At 41.4% G+C, this 27766-nt stretch overlaps 3 protein-coding genes across 7 annotated transcripts; all 3 read right to left on the reverse strand.

Annotated features, from left to right (window-relative positions):
• Window positions 1-21: 21 nt before the first annotated feature.
• Window positions 22-6030, reverse strand: yars1 (tyrosyl-tRNA synthetase 1). 4 transcript variants are annotated; one of them, XM_061760998.1, is made up of 14 exons: window positions 5888-6030; window positions 4304-4388; window positions 4063-4209; window positions 3813-3988; window positions 3402-3531; window positions 3214-3294; window positions 2833-2925; window positions 2619-2754; window positions 2458-2543; window positions 2261-2393; window positions 2083-2192; window positions 1104-1297; window positions 885-1026; window positions 22-517 (listed from the first exon to the last, which is right to left on the reverse strand). In XM_061760998.1, exons 2-14 carry the CDS (start codon window positions 4358-4360, stop codon window positions 407-409), a joined length of 1596 nt encoding a protein of 531 aa, XP_061616982.1. In that variant the 5' UTR covers window positions 4361-4388; window positions 5888-6030; the 3' UTR covers window positions 22-406. The 4 variants fall into 4 exon arrangements, with proteins under 4 accessions (XP_061616982.1, XP_061616983.1, XP_061616981.1 ...); XM_061760999.1 differs by having other exon boundaries at window positions 4304-4377; window positions 5888-5972; XM_061760997.1 differs by lacking the exon at window positions 5888-6030 and adding an exon at window positions 5209-5229.
• Window positions 6031-7414: 1384 nt separating this feature from the next.
• On the reverse strand, window positions 7415-8021 carry LOC133471456 (SOSS complex subunit C-like). Its single transcript, XM_061761006.1, has one exon. It carries the CDS (start codon window positions 7890-7892, stop codon window positions 7563-7565), a length of 330 nt encoding a protein of 109 aa, XP_061616990.1. The 5' UTR covers window positions 7893-8021; the 3' UTR covers window positions 7415-7562.
• A 922-nt stretch (window positions 8022-8943) lies between these two features.
• On the reverse strand, window positions 8944-23505 carry mfsd2ab (MFSD2 lysolipid transporter A, lysophospholipid b). Of its 2 annotated transcripts, none has more exons than XM_061761004.1 (14): window positions 23229-23505; window positions 21065-21190; window positions 20084-20208; window positions 16316-16439; window positions 15746-15824; window positions 15486-15655; window positions 15321-15411; window positions 14387-14505; window positions 14070-14153; window positions 13098-13181; window positions 12800-12912; window positions 12578-12721; window positions 10937-11113; window positions 8944-10512 (listed from the first exon to the last, which is right to left on the reverse strand). In XM_061761004.1, the coding sequence occupies exons 1-14, from the start codon at window positions 23316-23318 to the stop codon at window positions 10461-10463; spliced, it is 1578 nt and encodes a 525-aa protein (XP_061616988.1). In that variant the 5' UTR covers window positions 23319-23505; the 3' UTR covers window positions 8944-10460. The 2 variants fall into 2 exon arrangements, with proteins under 2 accessions (XP_061616988.1, XP_061616989.1); XM_061761005.1 differs by lacking the exon at window positions 23229-23505 and adding an exon at window positions 21426-21676.
• Between the last annotated feature and the right edge of the window lie 4261 nt (window positions 23506-27766).

Raw genomic sequence — 27766 nt, forward strand, 5'->3', positions numbered from 1 at the left:
AAGTACTGGATAGAACTGGACCACAGTCACACCACACAGACTTTATTCCATGTTTTTGATCATGACAATTTATGCTTGTATGGCTGCTTCATGTGCAATGCTACAGATGATGCAAATGCACAAATAGACATGAAACCGTCACTGATAAATTACAGAAGCACAGACAGGAGTTTGACATATGTGTTAATATAAAGAGTGCAATTTCTGATAGATATGTTATGGATCATCAGAGGTCCCCTGATTTTTCAATGACAAGCACCCACTTTTTCCCTTTTAAGACATCACCAAAATACTTTTAGCGTTCGTGACCCATAACACTGCAAGAACCATCCCCGTTGTTCCCATGGCAACTTGTTGATGAATTAAATGTACTCTTGCAAAGTGGCTGGCAGATGAATGTGAGTACCTAACTGATATTGCCTCCTTTAAGAGTCTTACAAGTGATCTGTCCTAGTTTGGTCATCAGTAGGTTGTCTTTCCACTGAGCTGCGCACTCCTCGGATATCTTCAGGTCAACCTGGAGAAGAAGGCAGAACAGTGGTTTAGAAAAATAATTCAAACCATTTTTTTGAGAGAATATGTAAACACTTTTGCTTCATGACGTTTGTGTTTGTATCTTGGTTCAGGTCTTTCTATCTGCATTATGCATATTCTCCCCATGCTTGCGTGGATTCTGGCAAGTTTCTCACCCCCCGCCAAAAAAGAACGCAAGGTTAATTGAAAACTCGAAATTGTCTTAAAATGTGAATGTGCCCTGCGATTGGCTGGTGAGCAGTCCAAGGTGTACCCTACCTCTTGTCCAAAGTCAGGTGGTAAGCCATGTGATGCGACTGAGGACAAGCGCTATAGAAAACGGATGGATAGATGTAATCCAAGAGCCATACTTGTAATTTCTCCCACACTTTCTTCTTCGGGTTGAGTCTTTCGTCAGGTTTGCCAGCCTCATATCCTTCCACAAAGGCCCGGTCCCCTGGTGATGAACCCTCAGGAGGGTCAAGTGGCTCCACTCTCCTGGGCTCTCCTTCACTACAAATGAGCCAAACACAAAATAATGTGAGGAGGAGGACGACTACAAATTAAACTCTAAGCAGAAAGAAATATACATTGAAGCACAGAGCAGCATGGCTTGCGACTCAATGCCGCGCATCTTCTGGGGTTTGAGGTTGCACAGCACCAGCACCATTCGGTCTTGCAAATCCTCCTGGGAGATGTAGGCCACCAGCCCGCTGACCACCGTCCTGGGCTCCGCCTCGCCCACGTCGATCTTCTCCAAGTAAAGCGAGTCAGCGTCTGGGTGCTTACCGTTGGAAAACAAACAATAATGTGAACACAGTAGCAGACCTAACATCCTCAGAGTCTGCAGTTAATTACGTGAGCATTTATAAACTCTTCCATATTATTTAACATTTTAAAGTACTTTCTAGAATAATCTCAAAACATTTCTAAAACCCTAGAGCTTTGTTAAATTTCTTAAAGAAAATCGAAAAATAAATCCCTTTTTAAAATTACATAAAAGTAATAACATTTCAATCATAAAATATTTTTGTTTTATTTACAAGTATCCATATTTTTTAACGCAAAGTGGGAGCCATTTACCCTGTCAGGCCATTTCTGTTTTTATAAAATTATTCATGTACCAAAATGGGTTAAAAAAATAAAAAATACATTTGCAGCGATTGTTACTATTATTAAATATTAGGAATACTTGTGGATTAAATGCTATGTGGATTTTTCAAACAGCTCCTCTGAGGTGTTTTTCTTTTGCATGTCAAGCCCAATTAAATATTACATTTATTATTATGACTTTTTTTTTATACTCCATGTACTATTCAGTCAATACATGGCTGAACAAAAAATACACTAAAAATAATTAAGATTATGTTCTTCTCATTAAATTAATGCATGCCTATTCATTAAATTAACTAATATAATTAACCATGCCATAATTCAATTAATAAATTAAAAGAGTGTTTTATTATTATTTGAATTAACAGTTTTAAAATGTAAATGAAGAGAGTTGAATAAAGTGCAATTACTTTGAAAACCTCAGCCAGTTGTCATTGCAGTTAATTAACATTCTACCTTTTCCACACTGACAATCTTCCCCACCCGGATGTCCAGTTTGGCTGGCGCCAACTCTTCGTCATCTCCTTCCGCACCTCCTCCTGGCTTAGTGCCCTTTCCTGCGCCTTCTGCACAGACAGACGTGTTCATGTAAAGCAGACCGACACCCGTTCACATCACATCGTACAATACTGACTCGTGTTTGTCGTGGGGTAGGCGGAGTTGTTCAGCTTGCGCAGTTCGCCGGACTGAAACTTCTTCCGGATCGGCTCCATCAGCTCGTTGAGGGCCTCCTCCACAGAGGCCTTCAGGTCTCCAGGGTGAATCAACTAGTGAGAGATCAACTTGAGTCAACTTAAGGAGATCCTCAAGGAAGTGAGTCAAAAATGGTACCTCCTCCGCAAAGTCCTTCTCCACTTCTTCAAACGCAGTGTAGACTTTGTCTCCACCCCACTTGGCATCTCTTTTGACGGAAAACCCTAAACACAGTCGGCAATTTTATTACACTCTTTTTGTAATAGGCAGTAAATAAATGTCAGGGTGCGTTTTTGTACCTCCACGAAGTGGGAAGAGAACATAATGGACAAAGGCAAGAACCCCGTTGTTCTGGATGTTTCCCGGCTCACAGAAGGCCTTTTTCAGCTTTTTCTTCAAGTCTTCCTTCGAGTCCAGCAGGTCGATCTTCGACTCCTTTTGCAGCAAAGCGGCGAGCATTACAAATGACATATACATGTTAAGACGTTTCAGTTGAACTGGTTAAACTCTTACTTCCTCTGAGGAGCTCATCTTGGTACCGGTCAGTCCTGGTATCATTGGGTTCATCAGATGGGCCCGCTTGGCATAGCCCAGGTAGGGTAGGTACTGCAGAAAAGAGAACCAAAAAAAAACAGCAACATTCTAGTAATTACATTATTTTTCCAGAATCATGTGGACTTAGATCAAACTAACCTACACTAATACAGTAGTAAAGTATTTTTTACAGTAAATATTAGTGTAAAGAACACTTGCCATAGTTATAAAATAAAGTACAGCGCTAACAGGCAATCTTGTGTGCCGTGACTCCATATTTTTACACCACCCCACAAACTAATTCATTGTGCGCCATATGTAAACTTCAAAACATACTATGTCGGGACCAAAATGCGGTACCTTCTCAGCAAGAGTGAAGATCTTTCTCTGGTCCACTCCTCCAAATTGAGCATCCGCCTTCAGGTACTCCTCATCCAGCGCCTGAGGGGTGACACTATTTTGGCAAAGGTTTCCCAGATAGGCATTCAGCAGTTGTATGCTGATTAAAGGGCTACAGTCAATGAGTTATGCAGCTTTTGTTATATGACCTGCAGTCCTGGATAGAGCAGACCACTCAGCAGAGGATGCTCCACCTGCTTGACCACCTCCGCTCCAGCCTTTTTGGCGTCGTGCTCGGTCATCATAGAGGACATGCGGTACACATCCAGAGTGTACTCTCTGATTTAAATGAAATAAAAGGCCCAGTGTGTGGGAATGTTAATGTTAAAAAAACATATGTGAAACATTTATTACCTCGTCATTAAAGTTAAATGAGTGTTTAAAGAGTAGTTGATTTTAACAGAATGGTTAACTTGTGTTTATACATTTGAAATGTAAAATGTCACCTAAAACATGGGCCTGTACAGTTAATAGAAGTTTTATGATGGCGGCAGTTCTGACTCTGGAACAAAATTACTCCAAACGGAATTTCTCTCTATGGTCATTCTAGTCCGACTGACCTACTGAGCTGGTATTCGGTTCCTTTCACAAACTTGAGTTTCTCCAAGGGTACACCGATGCTCTCCAACATGGCCTTAATAATCTCTTCGTAGTACTTGGTCCGAAGCTCCAGCAGCTCCCAGGGAGCCTTCATGTTGTCGAGGAATGCGTGCAAGTCCGCGAACAATACAGTGACCTGAACGAGCAAAGCAGAAACACAGATGTTAAGCCTCTCATAAGGAGGTGATTGGCGAGCTGGAGAGTACACACCTGGCATCCAGCTTTGAGGAAGTCGGCTATCTTGGACATGGGAACGAAGTAACCCACGTGCGGCTTCCCAGTGGTGGCGGTTCCCCAGTACACACTGACCTCCCTCTCCTGAAGGACCTGCCTCAGCCTGTCTTCCCCGAGCACCTCCTGCGTGAAACGAGCAACCAGGGTGACGTTACAGACTGTAACCCGGCTCACCGTGGCTTCGCCGTGTGACCGTGTGCACCTACGTGTGACCCACCTGCAGGTTCCTTGTGATGAGGTGCAGCTTCTCATCAGGGCTTAGCTGAGCTGCCATGGTGAAAGGTCTTCCAACTACAACAACACTGGAGAAATTTTAGGAGACATATTATGGGAAATTGACTTTTTAATCGCTTATATATTTGGCAATCCATCAAGTGTAATATAAAAAATATAGATTTCTTAATATGTCTGAGCAAGATGTTCTGAATTTTCTGGTATTTGTGTTTGGCAGTGAATCTGCCACCTCCGCCATTACTTGGATCTGCACACTAATTGACAAATCTAATTTGGCAGCTTGGTGATGAAGTGCGGCCCATGTGAGGCGTTCACGCATGTACACTTGCTTTTCTTGCTCGCCCTTGTTGCCATTGCGACAAATGCCTTACTCCCTATTGGTCTTGCAGTGGATCATTTGCATGGGACAGGACCGCCCCCTCAAAACTAAACCGCATACACTCCTTGAAGTCTCAGCGCCCTTTGCACAATGGTCATTGCACCGGACTATTGCAATATTAGTCATTCAAGCTGCTCTAAGTGCTAAAGGACTCTGCAGCTTTTTGCACAATTGTAAAAAAATAAAAAATAATGTACCGGCATTACCAGATAACTAGCAACCCTTTACTGCTCAGTGACTTTTTTTTTTTGTCAATGTCTTTCTGTCTCCAAAGTGTTCTGTAAATTGACTGTCTGTTGTCGTACTAGAGCGGCTCCAACTACCGAAGACAAATTCCTTGTGTGTTTTTTTGGACATACTTGGGAAATAAAGATGATTCTAATTCTGAAACTAAGGGGCCGAAAACATTTAAGGTGCTTTGAAGTGTGCTGTAATTCAAATCATGTAAACATCAAGGTACAGAACAAAGACGAACAAACATTCACACTATGGACGAGTGTTCAGTTGACCTTTGAAGTAGGCCGGACTCAAAATTCAAACCGCCAAACCCCAGAGGAACTGTGTGGCAGACGTGAGCACTATTAATCAAACATGCTGTCCAAAGCATTACATGGATGGAGAGTAACAAAATAAATCCTGTTTTTTTTAAAGCAAGCCTTATTAACATTGCTTCCACTTCAAAAAATTAAAACATGGTCAGAAATATGTGTTTGAATGACTGTATTATGATGATTGCATTGTTAAAATACCGGAATTACTGTTTTCAAATCTGGGCTTGAAGGGATGAATTACAATTACGGCACTACAAAAAAAAAAAGAAATAATTACTGTACTTACAAGTGTAATTATATAAATGATAGTGGTCGTTTAAAATGGTCGCACTTGGCAAGATAACGCCGAATATTGTTGCGGTTAAGTAGACGTTAATGAATTAGCACAATATTCTACAGCTAATGTTCACATTTAAAGCATGAAGTTCAATTAAATCGTCAATTTCGTAAAATGTGGTTACGGGAAATAGCCATTACGTCAGCTAGCTGCCTAGTGCAAACACCATGTGCTACAACCTGACACATAAGTATCGTTACAGATCGAAAACAAGATCGTTTGGCTCATAATGACTTCAGTCCACCTATAAGACATGTTAAATAAGCACACGATTATGGTGTACAGTCAATACGGTCTTACCTCAACAGCTAAAGCGGCGTGAATGAAAACGAGCCGGTAGCTGGAAGCTGTCACTGTGTTGCATCAGCTATCGATAGGGTCCACTCGCAGGAAAAGCAATCGAATGCCGAGCAAATGATGCTCGACGAACCTAGTTTTTTTGGTCGTTAACAGTAAAATAAATAAATATGTAGTAAAACTGGTACATTAAAAATATGATAGAAGTTTTAAGTTCCGTATTTTTGCTATTATACTATTCATAACTTATAGAAATCACTTATTGCATAGTGTAGGTTGTGACAGCACCAAAGATGAAAGGACAAAGGAACATTTCATCTTGCATAAGAGAATGGGGCGGCACGGTGGGCGACTGGTTAGAGCGACTGCCTCACAGTTCTGAGGTCCGGGGTTCAATCCCCGGCCCCGCCTGTGTGGAGTTTGCATGTTCTCACCGTGCCTGCGTGGGTTTTCTCCGGGCACTCAGGTTTCCTCCCACATCCCAAAAAGATGCATGGTAGGTTAATTGACTCTAAATTTCCCATAGGTGTGAATGTGAGTGCAAATGGTTGTTAGTTTGTATGTGCCCTGCGATTGGCTGGCAACCAGTTCAGGGTCTACCTCGCCTCATGCCCGAAGATAGCTGGGATAGGCTCCAGCACGCCCGCGACCCTAGTGAGGACACACGGCTCAGAAAATGGATGGATGGATAAGAGAATGGATGGATGGATGGATGGATGGACATTGGCTCAAGTTAGTCAGTCTGAATGTGCATTCTGTTACCGCTCATGGGAATAAAGCGACTGAAGTGCATCAGCGACATTTCTGGCTGCAGCCAGGTCAGCATTGCAAAGGAAAATCTGTTCCCAATTGCCTAATCTGGATAAATAAAGGTGAAACACAAAAATAAATAAATACTGGACAGGTACCGAAGGAAGACAGTAGGATGCAACATACAAAGTGATTCTTGGGGAAGGAAGGATAGGAGGGGGGGGAAGGAAAAAGGAAAAATCAGGTATGAAGTGGAAGGAACGGGGGAATCAAGGAAAGAAGGCACTAAAGTTCTAAAAAGCCTTTTTCTAAGCAAAGGAAGGATGCAACATCAGCAGGTCTGGGGGGAAGCAGGGAAGGAAAGGAAGGCAGAAAGGATGGTATGAGGAAAGGAAGGAAAGAAGAAAAAGCAGGTATAAGGCGGAAGGAAGGAGGGAATGAAGACAGCACAAAAGTAGGCTTAAGCAAAGGATTTAAGGTTGTAAGGACACATGCATAAAACCAGTTCAGAGGGAAGAGAAGGAATGAAGGAGGCCAGGAAGGAAACGATGCCTGAAAAGCAGGTCTGATGTGTCAGTGATGGAAGGATGCAAGCATGAAAAGAAACTGAGGGAAGGTTAAAAGGTCAGAAAGGAATGATGGCAGTAAAACGACGTAAATGCAATCAAAACAAAAAGTATACTAGGCATACTTCATTTTAGCCTACCCTATACCCTCTGTGTATGACGTAATTACAGAGACCTAGACAGCTCAAAAAAAAAAAAAAAACACGACTGTAAATATTGTAGCCATTTTATATTTAATGTCTAAAAAGAAACACGCTGAAGTCGTTCTCAACCTGAATTCCTCAGTACATACAAATGTGACAATGGGACGCTTGGCATGAGCTGTTCAGTCCAACAGACTGTGGGGAGCGGCCACAACTTGACTACACGTCGGGCTCCAGGCGGGGAAGCACCGGGAGGATGAGGTTCCCGAACGACGAGTCCTGGGTGATGAAGAAGCCGGACGAGTGTCCGTGGGCGTGCTGCAGGGCGGCCTTCTGCTGGGCGGCGATGTGCTGCTGCTCTGCGCTGTCCCTCGCCTCCTTCGCCGCGCCGCCTCTGGAGGTCAGCGGCGTGTTGGCTCCGGGCTCGCTCATGGACTGAGTCTGGAGCAGCCGCCGCTTCTCCTTGTCCAGCTCGGCCAGGATGGCCACGCGGGTCTTGGTGGGAAAGCCTGGAGGATTGGCGGCGGCGGCGGCGGCGGCTGCAGCCATGGCAGCGTCGCTAGCACGGTCAACACAAAATAGAACGTGTTGGAGACGGAATCCTAATAAGGCGGTAGGCACACTAAATTGTAATCCTCTTCATTTCCGTTTTACTCCCGCAAAGAAACACGGAACTTCCGGTCCGTATGTCTTCTTCGTATATTAATAACAGCGCCATCTGTTGATTGGAGAACACTTAAACTCCCAATTAAAAATGTACAAGTCTTTTAATACAGAAATAAAATGATGAAACATAACTTATTACATTAAAATGAGTAATAAATAAAAGTACTCGACTACTTCAACAATTTTTTTAATGTTTGGCTTGACGTTTTACATTCGGTTTCGATTAGGCGTTGTTACACTAAATGTACACAAGATGTCAGCAGTTATTCGCAAACGCTGTTATTACCTCGAACAGAATCGAGATGAAAGTGAATTTTAAAGTCTTGAAATTAAAGTTTTAGTTGTACACATATTTGGTGGGTACATATATTGTATTATTCCTAAAATAAGTATACCTTCATTTAAAAAATGTATTTTTTTATTTTACTTTATCAATTGCATTCAAATACAAACCCCAAAAAAGAAATACATTCTGCCTTCTTATGCTTCAGTGTTTAATTAGAGGATTTAAATTCAATGTACAATGCTACACTTTTAATACATATATTTGAAAAGTTCTGGGTTGACTTAGTGGTTCGCAAACCTGCCTCGACCAGAGGTTCCGGGTTCCATTCTCAATTCTCCCCGTGGTTGTGTAGGTTGTTTTTCCCTCTTTTTCTGATCACGCCATCATCCTACCAAATTCCAAAAACATTGAAGACCAAATTTTTCATAGGTGCAAATGGTTGTTTGCTTGGATGTTACCTGGGATTTGTTGGTAACCAGTTCAGGGTGTACCCCAGTCAGTTAGGAGTTAAATCAATTTGGATAACCTCCATGAGAAATAACATAGATGGTTTTACTTGCTTCTGCCTTCTTAGGCTTTTTTTTTTTTTTTTTTAAATCATCATTTCTAATAAGAGGCTTCAAAGTCAAATAAAATGGATTTTCACACTTTACTTTTCCAGCACTATTTATTGTTTTCAATCTCTTTTTCCCCTTAAATAAACTTCAGTATAGAGTACATCAAGTCACTTGCAGCCACAAATATCAAATGTATTTACAACTCTACGTACACCATTTACATATGGACATGGGAGGCATGTACACAAGGCGTGTGCATGTGTGTATGCCCACCCCACACACATATATACACACACACACACACACACACACACCCTCTTGCAAGAGTCATGCGCAGGGAAAGAAGTTAAGTTCAACTGCAGTTCCACGACCAAACAAAAACAATGATATTTACAGGATGTACAATGGTTACAGTTAGTTGAGACAGAGCACTCCTACAGCATCCTCTACAATTGATACAAGGATTCTTTAGATTATTTCATTACTTTTTTTTTTTTTTCCTTCTCCCCCCCAAAGTGGACAAAAATGTAAAAAAACTTGCACAATGCCACCACAGTTTCAGGAGCATATTGTAGCTGTATGTATAACATAGGACGCTGTATGTACACGATTCCATATCAATGGACATGAATGAAGAAGTTTACAAAACAGTTAATCGTACAATACAGACGCATATATACAGAGAAAGAAAATCATGTTTCCTTCATCCTATTTTGTTTCCCCACAATTACGTGCATCCTATCTTTAATGCGTACAGACAAGCAAGGGTGACACGTGAAAAAATGTATGAGAACATTGATTTACTTTATATCGATTCCCCTCTTAAATAGGTTTTAAATACTGCAAGACACAACTATTGTCCAAATTGCAAAATCAAAAAGTAATAAATACTTAACACGATCACATATTCAGTACGGACTGTTGTCACCTTTTAGCTCAGCGCTCAGTCGTGGGGGGGGGGGGGGGGGGGGAAGAGATGTTTTTCCTATTCCTCAGTAGCTTTTTCTATAAATAATAGTAGCAGATCTATAGTAGTGGTTTTACTTAATGACATGGAGCAAACCAAAACAAAAAACAAAAAGCCCTTGAAAGGTGTTAATCATTTACCTGTGGATTGAGATAAGAACAATCAGGCTGTCAGGACAAAATAAAATAAAATTGTATAGTCCAGCCGGTGACTCAAGAACATGGATCTTGAAATGAAGTGTCAGTTTCTTGTTTTCATTTTGCTACTGAACTGAGAGAAGGCACAGATGCTGTTTGTTCAAGTTTAGGTTGGTAGTGCAGTGCTCAAGTCACTGGATTACAAAAAAGATGCAAACTGGCTTTTTGTGCACTTTCAATCAAGGAACAAAGTCACACAACCAAAAGAGAAGGTTTTGGCAGTACAAAAGAGACCTGACCGAGCAAATTAGTGTGTAAATATCAGGTTGGCTTGGCATGTTTTTTTTAGCCTCTTGAAGGGAAATAGCAGCAGTTGCAGCAGCAAGAACGTTGCCTGGACTAGGCAGTGTCTGTAAGATAAGACGGGCCAAAAGACACTTGGGCCCGCCCAGTGCAAAATGCCAGGCGTTCGTCTTAATTGGTCGGCGGTTAAAAAAAAAAGTGTTAGATCATGTTGGAAAGTTCCGTCGAGTCCGTTTCGGAATCTGCCTCATCCCTGCAAGGAGAAAAGAAAATACAATTCATTTGTTTTTAACCCTTAGTTTCGGGTCAAATTTCAGCTTTTTTGACAGCAATTAAAAATATCGTTACGTGATTGACATTAACAATAGTTTTCACCCTGAAATTTGATGAGATTTTCCTAAAGTGAATAATCAAAATAAAAATCTTGAAAAATGTCACTCATTTGTACAGGCGCTATACAGAGTGTGTGTGTGTGTACACCCGGTTGCGGGTCAAACTACTAAAATTGATTTTAGGTTAAATCAAGGAAAATGGTGGTCACTGGCAGGATTTTTTATTTATTTTTTTTAAATGGGACAGTGGTAGAAAAATGTTCAAGAGAGCTTCAAAGAGTCCTGAGAACTGTATAAGGGTTAATTAAGCCTTTCAGACACGAGAAGCTCAGACTCAAGGATCACCTTTGCTCCTGGAGCAGTTTCCGGTTGCCTTGCCTCTTGTCCTCGTTGATGGGGTACGTGTACAGGATGGCTAGGCCGATCATGATGAGGAGTATGGGGGCTGCGCAGACCAGCACCTTCAGCGTGATGTCCACTTCTGCCGGTTGGGAGCAACCTCGAGAGATGTAGCCGGCAAAACTGGACGCAAGAAAAAAGGAAAATAGTTAAGACGCAGTCTTGTGATAAAAGCATGACACTCTACTGTACTGGAATCACATTCAAGTAAAAGAAAATAAATCTCCTGCTTTGATGTGGGATTTGGATTAACTTCATTCAGCACCATGCTCCTCGTGAATAGGAGAGGGGGAAAAAATTACAAAGAAATAATGAAGCGGAATCTCCAAAGTCAAGCACTTTCGGTTCGAAAAATTTCCTATAGGAAATAATGTCCTGGGAACCTATTGTATCCTCTGTTATTCCCTGAAAAACTCCCCTTTTCATTCTTTTTGTGCTCAGACAAAAGCCCTGTACAATATAAAAGTATTGCTTTGGTGGCATCTCTAGACATCTTGGTGGCAAGGAAATATGCTGAAGTGAGAGGAGGGGCTCCATTTCCACAGACCATTGTCCGGTCTAATATAAAAGTATAAAATTGGGGGGGTGAATTATTTTTCACTTTTTGCGGCAGGGCCTGTCCCCAGCAAAGTGAATTAGACAGCTTACTAATTAGACAGACAATGTTGTAGATAACATTTTGCCAGCTCTAATAAAATGACAATTAAGTAAAATGAGAGCGGGCAAGAGAAAAGTGTTTGGAGAGCAATACTGCCACCTAGTGGTGTTTTATAGAGACTTTGCTCATATTAAATCCTTGTGATATTTAATTTGTTTGGTTTCTCATGAGGGCAGCAGTGCAGTGCAGTGGTCAATTTCAGTTAGCCTATCTATCGCTATTTTGGTGTTTAAATATACAATGCTTAATTCTCTCTTCTTTTATGTGTCTCGGTTTAACAGTAAACCAACTGAGAGTGACAGAAACAGTTTGAAGCAAGCACACTGCCCCTCTCATTGGGAAAACTGTGGAAGTAAGAACACAAATAGTTTAAATGTGTGTTTTAGTAAGTTTAAATGCCTTAAAAGTGTGTGTAAAAGGTAAAAAAAAAAAATTACTGTCACTTTATATTTGCCTTATTGTGCCGCATGATGACATTCTTACTCAGAATCAGAATCAGAATCATCTTTATTTGCCAAGTATGTCCAAAACACACAAGGAATTTGTCTCCGGTAGTTGGAGCCGCTCTAGTACAACAAACAGTCAATTTACAGAACACTTTGGAGACATAAAGACATTGACAAAAAACAACAACAAACAACAATTGTGCAAAAAGTTGCAGAGTCCTCAGTTTGAATGGCTAATATCGTAATAGTCCGGTGCAATGACCATTGTGCAAAGGGCACTGAGACTTCAAGGAGTGTATGCGGTTTAAAGTGACGAGTAGTGCGATAATCTGGGACAATGGTTGTGCAAATGTTACAGATACTCCTCACTGAAGTAGTTTATTCAGCATCATTTGTAACCTCGAAACATCATAAATTGAGGATCCCTGTAATAGAATTGACTGCTAAAATCATTTTGAATAGTGTCGCCGTGCGAGTGCTTACTCTAAACTGAGAGTAGAGATTCCCAGGGAGACTCCGGACGCAAACTTGGTGAAGAAGACGTAGAAGGAGTAGAAGAGCGCCTCGTGGCCATTTGCTTCAGGGTTTTTCACCCGGAAATCATCGACGACGTCGGGCAGCATAGACCTAACGGACAAAAGATCGTTTTGAGTCAGACATGCGTCGGCGACCGGAGAATGTCGGGTGAGAGCGGGGAGGTCTTACCAAGGCAGCAGGAAGGCGGCAGCCACGCTGACCCCGGCAGCAAAGGAGACAATGTAGGTGACAATCAGGCTGCTCTTCACACAAACTACCAGGATTATGAAGGGAACTCCAGACTGGAGGGAGGAGAAACACAGTCATGCACTTGTCCAAAATTCTTTTCTTAAAGCTGCAGCATAATACGGAACCATAATGCCAAAAGTAAGTAAATAAACACCTCTGGCGACTTTGTTTTTAACACTTTAGAAGCCTGTTTATGATACTGAAGCCATCATTCCTGTTCTTTTGTGTTTAGTCTTACCAAAGTGCCAACGTAGACTGCAGTCTTCTTCCCAAATTTGGTGAGGAACCACTGCCAGAACGGGGTGGCGAGAGTGGCCGAGAGCTGTGAGAGAGGGGGGCATGTACACTCCGGTTATCTAATCCGTTTCTCCATCAATGCACATGAAAAGCTCTCAATATAGTACAGTAGAAGCAACACAGTTTGAGCCTGTGTGACATTATGTAACACTGACACGACAATGGATGCATTCACAAAGGTTTTCAACTTCCGTGGGTGTGTGGATATTGGGTGAATTCCACAGGGGCCGCATCGTTTGACTCTGACTGACCCCCTCGTGTAACAACCACAAAAGCCTTAGGAAAAACAGTGTTGTCATTTTTTTCCCCCCCCGTTTGAAAAATGTCCTTTGGGGATCAGCACAGTGTTTGCTTTTCATCCCAGCAGGAACGTCTTCGTAATAACTGCCCTCCTGAGCGCAGTTTATTGTAGCCCACATGATTTGTGAATAAAGCCATCCCGCTAAATAAATTTCTCGTGAGCGCCGTAATCCTTACCATGAAGTAAAGGATCAAATGGCGTAATCTGCTCAGCCCTGTAAACCTGTACTCCACCACACCCTCTACCGCCAGGTCTGCCTTTTACAGTGGATTCATACGGTTTAATTAAAAACTGGGCAATGACTGATTTGTGCAGATTAACTGTTTTTTGGGGAGGGGAACCAAGGGCTGCAGAGGCTTCTTGTCCATCTGTGGGAATAAGATGGCATTCAGGCCCGGTTCACACAATATGGCAAGACCCTGAGAACACTGTGGTGCTCTGATGGAGAACAGACCAGCTTTGTGACTGCACACAATTTATGGGTGAGACCTTTAGAGGGAAGTCTATTTGAGATTGGTATGGCAACAGGCAGCCTACCTGAAATGACACTTGCTGTTATGTGATGCGAGCATGCACGTGTGTGTCCGTCCGTGCGTGCGTGTTTGAACTCACCATGATCACCAACAGAATATTCTGGAAGTCGTTTCGGAAGCCCAGGGTGTAGCTACAGAACAGAGCGAAGTTGCCCTCGAGGAGCTGCAGAATAAAGAAATAAGTTTTTTCAAAAAATTAAAAGAAAGGGAGGTAGCACCTTGAGAAAAATATAGCCTGCCAACTATAGCTGTTATTTTTAGTGTCTTAGTTTAGAGTGGAAACAAGCAGAAAACTCCTCAAAAGAGGCCCCAGACCATTTTACATTTTCTTAAAAAAATAAATAAACAGCCTAAACTACATAGTTTTTGTTTATGCACAGTACACTGTATGCGTACCATGAATGCCAACGAGGTAAAGAGGAAGACCATGACCAGTTTGGCGTAGGGCCCGTGTCCCATCACCAGCTTGATGCCCTGGAAGAACGACAAGGGCTCAGACTTGGGACGGCTGGACTCTGGAGAGGAAAAAAAAACAAAAACATGCGTATTGCATCTGTCTACTTGGATCACCAATATAACTCTCACACCGGTTTGAAAATGTGTTACTCAGCTGAGCCTCATAGTTTTGGGCTGGAATAATGGGGAGTGAGATGTGTCGGAATGCCCTCTACAAAACACGGAGTTTCTAATTGACTGAGATTAAATAAAAACAAAAAACTATGCCTTATGCAATAAAATGATCATGCAAGACAATGCATCCCATGGTGTCGTAAAATACCATTGGCACTTTAGCTGCTGTGGGTATGCTATGAAGTGAGAAAAACTGTGCGGCCACCATCATCCCATGACCTCGACCCTTTTGAGACCCGGTGACGCATCCTTAAATAAAATCTAATGACAGTTGGACGGCAGTATACCTCCAGTAACTTGATCGGGAAATTGTTTTTTTGGGTGAAATAGCATTTGCTTTTTAAGACAATTTTGGCAGATTTTTCTTCACACTCTACAGTGGTACCTTGATTTACAAGTTGAAGTCGTTCCATCCAAAATTTTATTTGTTCCAAAATCAAGTTTTCCCATTGAAATGAATTGAAATAAGGTTTTTCTTAAAATAAAAACATGTAAAATATAAAAACATAAAATCTTTTAATGAGAAGGTAAATGAATGAATTGAATTTACAAGTAATCAAGCCAAAAGTCACACACACACACACACACAACAGCACGCGAAAAACTCGTAAATTGGGTATTGGAGTTTTTGGTATTTTGCCATCATCATGGGGGTGTTGTTGACACGTTCTCTTTGGTTGATGACCCCCCCCCCCCCTACCTTTTTGCTCTCTCACACCAAAGAACAGAACAATGGCGCAGAGGACGTAGATTAAGCTGATGACACCAGAGGCGATCATGTAGGCGGCTCTCTGTAGAGGAAGATAGGAGTGAGCGAAAACACTCAAAATTGTGCTTCTTGAAGTTTAAATGGTAACATTGGTACCGTGTGTTCCAGGGAGATGCCGTGGTCTGTGCCGTTGAGGCCTGAGGAGGAGTTGCTCATGTCTGCCAAAATTTCACCCGGTCCTGGGATGCAGGGCGCGTTCGCCATGCCCACTATCTGGCCCTGGATGGCGGTACCGAGCACAGTGCCCAGAACCTCAACCGTCATCCCTGATTTTTTTATTTTTTTTTTGGGGGGGTGGCATTTATTAACAAGTCTTCTTCTACCCTCAGAAAACATATGAAAACACTGTTACTCACTGTAAGCTGTAGCAGAGTCCCTTTCTTTCTGCTCTGCGCTGATGAACATGGTGAGGGCGGAATATGGCACATGGAAGCACTGAAATAGACATTGGACAGGATAGACAAATTTACTCCGAGGTCATGCAGTTTTGGATCAATGTATTCCATTAGAAACCATTTGCCTTTCCTCTTAATCTGTTACACAATAGATTTTGTCAGAGAAGGCCTAATGTTCTTCAAAATTTACCATTTCCAGTACTTTTCAAAGAACTGCTTACCGGTAGCTATATTAGTGACGTTCTTTCTCTTTTGGAAATTAACTTGTACCACCAAAACTTGTCACATGGAAGTCTGAATGAAATCTTGTCTTATGGTTATTGTTTATACATGCAAAAATTAAACTGTCATGTAACCTTCCAATGCGGGCCAGGTTTAATTTTATTATTTGAATATACAGCGAGACAATAATAATAAATTTAGAAAACACATGCTGGGGGATACGAATGGTCAATGGGCCACAATTTGACAAATATGGTTCTTTCCAAACAGATAAGCAAATTTATTTAGGTGTGTGTGTCTCATACTCACAGTTTGAAGGCTCTGGAAGAGACAGTAGAAGAAAAGGTACCAGATGACTTTGTTGTCCTCAAAGGGGGGCACATACCATATTAGGAAGTAGGAGAGCACAGCTAGAGGAGTTGAGATCACAATCCTGCACAGAGGGAGAAGGGGGGGGAAGAAAGGAAAGAAGAAAAAAAAGACACTGTGGATACAAAGGTGACTCTCCATGTGTGACACGTGCTCCACAACAAACAAGCAAGCCTTAATGAGGACAAGGGGGCTCATTGCGTAAGACACGCACAACATTCACGCAGCATCTTTCATTCACACGTTGCCAAGGGCTTAGTAAGGCGGTGCGGTTCTGACACGTCATTGTACACACACGAGGGAATTTGATAATTGATGGATGTTAACATATTTGGAAGTAGAGCTCAATGAGAGTATTGAGACGAGTATGAATCACCTTGTATTATTAATATCCCTGGAGCATGTCTACGACCCGAGGTGATTTTAAAGACGGGAACGTGTGCAACTTGAGAGAGAACCTTGGAAGTGGAATTCTTTTGGCCATTTCCTGCAAGCCTTCTTCTCCCGTATATCAGAATCATCTTTATTTACCAACTATGTCCAAAAAACACAAGGAATGTGCTCTGAGCAACATTCCCCAGTCGTGTGTGACAAAGGAAAACACACCTCTGAACCAGGACATCCTTGACGTGTCCTTGAAATGCTGCGTCACGGGAGTCATTTTTAATCATGAGAGTCATCTTTATATATATATATTATAATTTATGTCAAGCAAAAAAAAGGACCATCATGGAGAAAACAAGGCACATGATCACATCAGTCTACTGAAGGCTAATCGTCCTTAAATCATCTTTGATACTGCGCAAGAGGTAGAGAGGTGCTGCCGTTTTGGTTCGCTAAAAGTTCAAACGGGCGCATCACCTGACTATTTACCACCCATGTGTGAAGAACAGCGTCGTTAACTAGCATTAATGATTATTACAACCTCTGCTTGTAAGTGGATGACACACCTGGTGACTAATTGGGGCACGGTGTCCATTAGCGGGATGGCCACGCTTTGATCAAAAAACAAATTTTAGCAAGTTCAGCGTCAAACTATGACGTCATCAACCTGTAGTTATGATCGTTAGCGCAGAATACACAAGAGGTCTCGCTAACCTGTATTCCAGGTTTGGTCACGTGATGTTCCGCATATACCCGATTCATCCAAACGTTTTTTTTTTTTTTTTTTTTTTTTTTAATTCATCCGGACATTTTCTGTACCGCTTATGCATTAACAGTATGAACGCACAAAATGTTAATATTTCGCAGAAGAGCTAACTTTTGTACGTAAACCCAAGACTGATCAATAGCAAATCTTAGGACACATTTAGACAAACAACCATCAACACTCACATGCACACCGATGGACAATTTAGAGTCTTCTCTGGAGCTACCATGAAGAGGAAGCTTGAGTACCGAGAGAAAACTTAACTCAAGTACGGACAGAACATGCAAAGTCCCCACATTGGAGGGCCTGAGCTGAGATTCAAACCCAGAACCTCTTTAACCTGGTCCACTACTTCTTTTGAAATGAACATCCAAATGCAAATTCAAGCTATTCTGGTGGGATTCAATAAATGCATACAGCATTCGGTAAAGGGCTGTCAAGGGGCGTTTTCAGTGTATGACGCATCTTCGCTCTTGTGCGTATAATCTGATTAACTGTACTCATGAGGGAGTGTGATAAAGTGGGCAGCGGGTCAAAGCAGCTGACTCTCAGCGCCACATGCGGGACTATCAAATGATAGGTTTCTTCATTGGGTCCACACGTGGCCTGCCGTGAAAGGGCCTTGGGTGGCAGTAGACCATGGAAGTACAGTACAATATCCTCATGACCACAAGCGGTGTAGAACTAAATATGTGTTCTAATCAAGTGAATATATGTACTCATATGTAACATTCATTATCCCCTCTGGTACTAATACAGCCTCCCATTTTAAAATTGGATCACACGTTTGTGAAGTTGGCAACACTACAACATTCTGCACTGATAAGTAACTTGAACTCTAGTAACCTTCTGATGTCACTGAGGGTGGGGGAAACATCCGAGGCCTCGACAGCTGCACTCTCATTGGCTCAAACTGATGGTGTGTTGTGGGCTGGACCAATCAGAGGCTGAGCTCACCAGTCTACCCTCCCCCCCTTCTATACACTACAAGGAATATGGAGTGGCTGACTCTGCGCCTCTTCCGCCTTGCTTTCTCCATCCACGTCTTTGTCAAGTGACGTGGCCTCTACTCTTCCGAGCATGCCGGTGCCCAAGCATCCATTCTGGTTTAATGCCGATAGCCAACTAGTTTTCAATGTTAATTTCAAATGGCACATAACCCATATGTCTGTCTTTACACGAACTGAACACATGAATGCCATACATGCCCAGATGCCACATAAAATAACGAGCATCCACACTGGGCAGTGAAAACATGGAAATGCACAATAATATTAAATGCTGCATAATACAAATATCCAGCATTATGTTACTGGCTGCCATTGCCAAATATTTTGCAGATTTAAAGATGGAAAGCCTCTAATTTAATGTATTTAGGCCATATTTAAAGGTCTATGCCACTGGTTCTCAAACATTTTACTCCAAGTTCCACCTAAAGAAATAGTTAGCGCTCAAGTACAACCATCTTGATCAATATTGAATACAGTTACATCGTGTTTGTAAAAAATGAGCCTGAGGTTTTATTCCTTAAAAAAAAAGCAGTGTGAACACTGTGCTTAAATAAAGGTAAATAAAAACTGCACTGTACAAAATGATTAAAATGCACTGCACATTAAAGTTAAATTAAAATTACAAGTGTTTATTTGTGTTGTTTGGGCAGACGCAAGTATGTATAAGTCACTGAAAGGCGTATTTCGATGAAGTCAAAATCGCATTGACTGGGTATGTCCGATCTGCACATTTACGCTGCACTCACATTGGCACCTAACTGACGGGCGCTGGACTTCTATCCACCTTTGGAAGAGGCCTCAAACCCAGTGAACCCCAGTCATAACCCGCCTTTCAGACATGCACAATGATGGAACCATAGATCCAGACATTTTCCAGACATCTTCAGCGAACATTGAGGGGCAGCTTGGGCGGTGGTGGGATGGATGGTAAAGTTGAAACAAATTAATACTGTAGGTTGTGGCTGCCTTAGTGTGAAAAGGGGGGCCTAAGTCACAGCCACTCACATGCGCTAAAGACTAGACGAAAAAAATCTGAATGCTGAGTGTTTATTCATGATGGTACTTCAGAGAAACTGGGGGGGGGGGGGGGGGGGGGGAACACTTGTAACTTAAGGGGACTGTGTGAAAATGCATTTGCGAAGTAGCAGATGGGTGTTATATTTCCCAAAAGTGTGCTGTGGGAAATGCGAACATGTAACAGGCAGGCAACATCTCTTTGTGTTTCAACTGTGAAAATGTTTTAATGGCCAAGATACCATTGGCTGTTGTGCTGGCAATGAGGAAGTGGCGTGGCAGCATGTGTGTGATCTGTGGTAACCTCTGTTGGGAGATGACAGGCACTCTCTGTTTGTGTGTGTGTGTGTGTGTGTGTGTGTGTGTGCGCGTGTGTGTGTGTGTGTGTAAGGACCCGCCCTCTTTTGATGAAAGCATGTCACAGATGTTTTAAAGGACACCTAGAAACTATTTTCAATTGTGAGGAAAAAAAACAATACGTCTGCTTTAAGTCAAGATGGGTGACTTCGGAGAAGGAGATGTAAAGACACCTACCAGGGCATCATTCGTCCAATTCGTGTCCAAGGACTCCTCGAGACGAGGAAGCCCACTGTGGGGTCCGTTATTGCATCCCATGCTCTGCCCACAAACAAGATGATTGAGGCGTAGAATGGCTCCAGCTGCCAAAAGAGAAGACAATGTGTAAATGGAAGGCACATTGGATGGAAAATGTGTTTTCTATTTTAGATTAGGGTGCCCTGTGACTACCACTAAACTATAATTAGTTTGTGGCTCAAGATTTGAGTTATTTAAGATTGTAATCATAAGAAGGCAGCTTTAAAACATTAAAACAACAGACGTCAGCAGAGTCTACGAGCACTTGGCAGGAGTCGGGACAAACTGTTTCATTTTGCAGCTTCCTCCTTGGTCTGCCATTGAAAGTCCGAAAGAATTTTTTTTTACCGATGCTCACTGTACCAACTGCCCCACGCTGGGCTGGACAATAGACTCTTGCAACAATCTTGGTGGGCACACAAAACTGAACCCTGGGAAGCCTTTAACTTTACACTCCATTACATGCCACATTGGCCTTGACCACGAGATTAGTGTCAGGGCTCATTAAGGCCAACCACCCACTCGTTTTCATGTTTAAAATGTAAGCCTTTGGATTTTACAGTGGTGTAATGGATCACTCATCTATATTTTACAGGACAACGCTTCGTGAGAGCAATCGCCAAAATAATATTTTTGCAATGAAAATTGTATTTATTTCCTCCCATCAATCTATTGTCTTAATTTCATAGCTGACGGTAATATCGCCAATATCAAAAACCTCTGCCCATGCGCGTTGCCGCCACCCCAGCCATGGCTGTGTAAAAGAATAAATGTTGCATCTTCTGTTGCTGCAATTTTAGCTTCAGTCACATACTACAATAGAACAACAGCACACTAGACTGGCTTTAGTTGTAGCCTATGTAGGCACGTGTGTGATGAAATATACGTTTCTGTGTTGTGCAAACCATAGATTCGACCAACCTGCGCTACGTCCAGCAGATAGAGCTGCAAAAAGAAGCCTAAGGCACATCCAGTGATCTGGTAGGGCGCTCCACCAATGGCGTAGCAGAGCTTGTTGCAGACAGACAATCTGTTTCTCTGCTCATGCTGGGGAAAGAGAACAAAATACCAAATCAACTTTAAAAGCAACAATTAGATCCACATATTGAGGAGCTTAAAAGAGCTAGTCTGGAAAGAAAGTGTCTTTCATAGCTTTTGCAGCTGCTTCCGAAATCTGGCAATTGGCAGATAGCTGGATCCACCCATGCAACAGGAATGAACACATTCATATTCCCCTGGCTTTCCCCATTTCTTTCCTCAAATATGGAAGCTTCAGTCTCACCTGTTTCATTCTGCTTCGAAAAATACAGAGATGTCGAATGACTTGGATTGCCAAAGTTTTTAAAAGCTGTTGTGACACGTTTGTCACCCTGTGTGGAAAATGAAGTTCCTGTTTTACTTCCAGAGCTGACAACACAGATCTTTGTGTCTTAATTCCAGGGAATGAAAACACAGTGTTGTCACACGCCCGAGCCTGACGAGGCCACCTTGGCAAACGGAGTGGCCTGCGCACCAGCTGGAATCAAAAACCTCTGTGAAGGACCCACACACCCTCCTCGCTGGCCAATCAAACACGGTTGTGTTTTGCTCTCCCTAAATGATGCCCCTGCTCATTGGTGACCAGTCACACAGGTTTTAAGACACAGTAACCCTTTGAATTTGACTATTCTTCCTTTTGCACTTGTTAGGCAAGAGGGGCGGGGGATGATAGTGCCTATTGTTTGAGTACAACAAAGCTGAACAGCTATTTTTTTTTCTGTCTTGCTGTTAATACAACCACACCAGTAAGTTCAGGTGACAAAACACTGCAACCAGATACTGGTGCCATCCAAAGTTCACGAAACTGATTTCAATTTGAGTGATAGCCGGGTCACCTTAAGAGTCATCTACTGTCTATGCCACAATAGAGATTTTTTTTTTTTATACAATGCAAACAAGATAAAATCAGCTCATGAGGTCAATGCCACAGCTAACTACATCCGCTATGAGTATTGATGTCTGCTAACAGATCAGATAAGGTATCGGAATGTTTAGGTTTTACGTATTTATCAAAAGTACAGCCATTTTTAAATAGATTTTATTGATGTTGATGGAAATGACATGAGCTTCACACTCCTCTGTAGCGACACGTCGCCTTCAGCTGTTGGTTAAAAAAAAAAAAAAAAAAGGTAACTCCCACCAACTGGACGGTACCGTGCGAATTTTACTACTAGAACGCACATTAGAGTATGCTCTGCTTGTTACAACAGGCACGCGCTTGGAAATTAATAATCAAAATTTGTTTAGTATCCGATAAGGGAACGACGACGGTATGCAAAAAAAACAAAAACAAAAAACGCTTGTAATCAACACGTGAACGCAGCATTTACACGACTGATTAAATTAATATAGCATGTATAATTTAATACAATAAACTGTTGCTGGCGTACTATTTGCTTATTTTCCTTTCGCTTATACAGGAAACAAAATGACAACCGTGAATTTCAAGCGTTACATTGGAATGGGGCCACAATCAAGCTAGCTAAGACGAAAAGGAAAAAAAGAGAGACGAGAAGAGTGACATTTTAAGCCTTTAAATTTAGCTCCGGGGTGACCCGAGTATCGACTACTTTAAAACCACAGGTCTTGCAAACCACAATGCTGTAATTATAACCTAAAAATCTTCATTGTTTGTTGGCTCCAAGGTTGTTGTTTTTTTAAAGCATACGATGTATACAATTTGAAGAATATCACGAGGTTATTTTAAAAGGGGTCTTCGGTAACACTGGTTGGATTATCACGAGTGGGCTTTCAACTTTTCATTCATTTATTATTGTTTTGAACGTAATACGAGTGTGGGGAGGGAAGAAAATATATATATATATTATTAAGTATCACAATGTGAACCGGGCGGCTAGCAACGGTTCAATGAATCAGACACTCCCTTTTGAAAATGACAATTCCAACTGGCCGGCGTGCTCGTTTCGTTCATCCAAAAGCGGCGTGGACGACAAACCCAGTCCTCCTTTTACACAAACTAAACGCGTTTAGTTTCAACAAAACCAAGTGGAAACCCTTTTGGTTTGTTACTAAGAAATGTGCCCACCTTTCTGGCATGCGAAATGCCGTCGGAGTTGCCAGGTTTAGTCAATAAGCTGGCGTTGGAGTATTGCTCGGCTCCTTCTCCCTTGGCCATATCGGAATGGCTGCTTCGTCGCGTTATCTTGACACAAAGTACAAAATATAATAATAATAATAATAATTTTTCAATTAAAAAAAAGAATCTCCCGGTTCAGCTGAAGAAGTTGCTAGAGAGAGTCTTGCGTGGAATCTGATAGCATGAGATTCCAATCTGATAAGTGAGAGGATGCGGATAAGGTGGACGTAGTGTTTTTTTTTTTTTTTAGAGCTCCCCGCCTATTTGTAACGTATCTCACCCCACACTTGGCCCCGCCCCCTCCCGTAGACACTTCACGTCACGTCACGGCACGGCACGTCACTCGCGTGGGCTGATCGCTTGTCATCCTCCTCCTTGCCCCTTCACTGGAAAACATGCAAGTGGACAGCGCAATTCCCTCGGATCTCTCGGGCACATACCGATGAAAAACCACATTGTTGACATAAATTGGAGTTATAAGCCAATTTAATCAAATAAGAAGCAGCCATGAAATCAGCCTCAAGTGTGAGTATCGTGTATTTGCACATTTCCGCAGTCACGGGTAAGCAGTTCCACTGTTTTATGATACATGTTGTGCTACAAACTGGTTGGTGCATCAAATCATATCATTACATTCCCTGGATACCATGCAAATATGCCACCAGGGGTAGCCAGCCAAGGGTCCAAAAAAAAATCAAATATTTCACAAGCTGAGAATTTTTGAAATCAGATCACAAATGGATGAATGGATCACAAGCAATTAACATAAATAAAAAAGAGTTTGGAATATATTTGCTATCAAGTTCCAGCACATCATTTTGTATTTTTGTTTTATTGCATAATTCCCCCAAAAATTAGATCATCAGAGGCTTTGTGAGAAATTCAAAAGTATTTTTTTCTTAAGAATTAAGCATTGAAGAGTAACTCTGAAAATATGTTTGTAAATGATTCAAGAATAAATCCATTTTGGGGTTACATTCTGATAGACAAAACAGCACATTTGAAAAAGCTTTTGATTCAAAAATATTTTTCCAACAATTTTGAGAAACATTTTGTTAAAAAAGCTCATTATGTGCTCATTAAACATACAACAATGCATATTAATTCCAGCAATACCTATAAAAATAGGTGACAATATTGCTCTGCAAAGTCCCCCGTTGCCTCTCCAGGTTTGAAAGGGTGAGTATTTTAACTTCAGCCTACTTTTACCATACAGCAGTGAACTCATTTTCCACAATAACAAAAAATATATATATGAATTTCTTCTACGTGTCATTTTTGGAGAGAATATGGCTTCAGGAATAGCGTTGCATCTTTTAAAGTAAAGTACTTTTAAGTGACTGAAAAGCCGATACCGTGAGCCAATGAAAAGACAGTATAAATATGGTAAAGGAGACATATTGTGCATTTTTCAGTTCCCAGGTTTAATAACGTCAAAGAACTCCAAAAACCAGGAATTACAGCATCCCCTCTTAATTGAGGCGCTGAACTCAGCCGGTTTTGAGGGCAAATGAGCCACTGCTCACCCCGCCCCCATGTAGCTATTTCAATGCAGAGAACAACTTTTGCTACCATGACAATTGGAGACGAAGATAGGGATTGGGTCAAAGCCAGCTGTCCTACTACAGAGTGTGGAAAAAAGTAAGGGCGCTTAAGGACAGTGAGCATTGATGTTACATATTTTCACTTGGGGAGGCAGCACTTCATTCATAATGTACATTGGCTCCAATACCAACAATTTTTATAGACGCAATTAAAAAGTCAATTTGTCAAAGATATGTCCTCTTTAAAGTATAAAAGCAAACCTGCTTGTTGCCAAGGTAAGTTAAACTACAATATATTTGTCATATATGTATACAACGTGGCAAAGATGTTGTGGAAAAAACTCTCTTCATCTATCACTTCATCTAGATTAAGTTCAAAGTGACTACATGGAAAAAAAAGTGGACTTAAAAGTTGTACAGAAACCTCAAAATTCCACATTCATGGTAAAAAAAAAGTAGCTTTTCTCATGTGGTTTCTTCGTTGGCTTTTTATTTGCAAAGCCAACTCAGCTCTGGCTAAGATGCAGAACATGTCTAAGTTCTCAATTTAGCTGCGCATACATACCATAAGTGGACAGCATCCAAGTACAGTATACACAAGCTGCTACTGTATGTGTGCAGATAGGGGGAGATGTGAATATGCAAAGTGCACTGTTGACTTTACTTAGCCGCCTCCCTTTGAACAAACACACTGTATAGTTACTTTATCTATGTTAAATGTGCATCTGTTTGTTGACATGCACCCAATAATTAAGAAAGTCTTCAACATTGAGTTAGTAGGCCAATCATTCTGTCAACATGCTGCAGATTAGATAACGTGTCATTGAATGCAAGAGATTGTGTTGGTAAATTCCAAACCATGCTTAGCTTAGCTAATCAATCAATACTGTTTTTTTTTTTTCCTGTGGAACCTATCCTTAGCTATTTGCTGAAAAACTCACCTATTCGCATTTTTTGCGCTCTTTCTAAAGCCAGAAGATGGAAAACGATGGAGCAGAAGCCCTGAAAGTAATAAATGGCATCAATGAGGGGAGGAGCTAAATTTAGCCTGGATTGTTAGGGAGAGTCTTCGCCACATGTGAATGTTCATGAACACTTCTGGTGCATTTTTTCGAAATCAAATCATCAGAAAGCCATTTTTAAGGTTTAAACTACAGTGGTGCCTTGTTTACTGGTTTAATTTGTTCTGTGATCGTGCTCATAACTAAAACCACTAACTCAAACCATCTTTCCCCATTGAAAGGAATGGAAATGGCATCAATCCATTCCAACCCCCACCCCCCCAAAAAAAAAATTTGAATGTGTTTTTCAATAAGAATAACAGCACCCCACAGTATTTTACTATATAAAAACATACAGTACTAGCATAATTGTAAAGAATTGAGCAGTTTGTGCATCATAATGAGTCAATAGTCATTGTGTTGTTGTTCCTGCCATGCACGCCTTGGCCTCCATAGGTACATATACATATACATACAAGCATACTACATGTAGATACATGTAGGAAACGCAGAAGACCGTTGCAACTAAGCTGCAACAATATTAGTTGTTTTTCGCAGAGGATAAAAATGCATGCTTTCTCTGCATGCATCATCGATGCTTGTTTCATTCATTGTTCTAAGTCGTTTTACATCGTGTGCTAACGTTAAGCTAGCAGACTTTTGTAAGACAGTGAGGTTTGGTGAAATACACATCATGTAATTCTGATTACACAATCAAAAAATACAACAACAAAAATAACCACTGAATATCTAAAACTAATCAAATATGATGCTTCGATTTCCACATTATCAAAAGCACAACATTGGAATCAGAGTTGTTATGTGAAGTGGTGATCGTGCACCTTGGATGCTCTCCTCTTTGGGTCTGAGCTGTTGCATGTACCTGCAAGGCCCTGAATTAATAATTGTGTGCCAGCATGCTCAAGTCATTGTTCTTCTGAAATGCAATAGAGCTTCGCAGCTCTTCTTGTGCAATCATGTGCATGCTAAAATATTGCTACAGGATTTGTTAACACACACTCCCTTGCTCAGAGAAATTTCACCACCATCAGCGAGACGTTTTGCCAAACTACAAACTGCAACACCCGACAAAAAAATGGAATTCCGAGAGAGACGCTGTCGCTGAGTCACTATGCCTCAAATCAAAAAGAATAGAGGACTACAGCATATAATAGCAATCCCCATGTACCTTGTACTATATTTCCACAAACTAGTGTCCTCCATTCTTATGGATACCTTGTCTCGATTATTGTGCAGTTACATGATTTGTAGTACACAACTATATTAAACAATAAATCACACCTTCAATCTTTTCTTTTGAGCAAAATGCAACTTCAATCGTTATTCGTATGAAGTGACCAATGCATATAAATTCAGCTGGAACAGTTTGATTATTCTGAATTATGAAGCTCTGAAAAGACCAATGGCATTTGTGATTGCTTTGACTCCATCAGAAGAGCTGCTTAAATGACTGTGGAAGTTGCCTTAGCACTGCGCTATTTATTTTTCCTGCCTCACTGCTATTTATGTTTGTGTGATGCTTTTTCAAATGAGATGTTTGATGTACTGCCAAAAAGCTAACTTGCTAGCTAGGCAGAGGCATAGTCGCACTGTGTTTGTTTACCCTACTCAAATATGTTCCACGTGGGAACTCGGTAGACCTCGAACGTTCCTTATCGAAAAATTACAAACCCATGTTTCCTAATTGCTAACCAAAACAGCAGCAACTACCATTCCACAGTGTTATGCGCTCCTTCAGATTTGTTTCGCCCCGTGTCTGCCTCTGTCCTGCTCGATAAGATTCTTGCGCTTTGTCTTAATTTTCCCACTGTAATAGTCCTGACCGACCTTTTATTCCATACAAGGAAGTGCACTCAAGTAGTCAGCGAAAGGTAAATGTTGAAATTTTCCAATGAAATTCTTCCATAGAAATCAAACTTCA

Source organism: Phyllopteryx taeniolatus, chromosome 21 (genome assembly GCF_024500385.1).
Source record: "Phyllopteryx taeniolatus isolate TA_2022b chromosome 21, UOR_Ptae_1.2, whole genome shotgun sequence".
Taxonomy (NCBI): domain Eukaryota; kingdom Metazoa; phylum Chordata; class Actinopteri; order Syngnathiformes; family Syngnathidae; genus Phyllopteryx; species Phyllopteryx taeniolatus.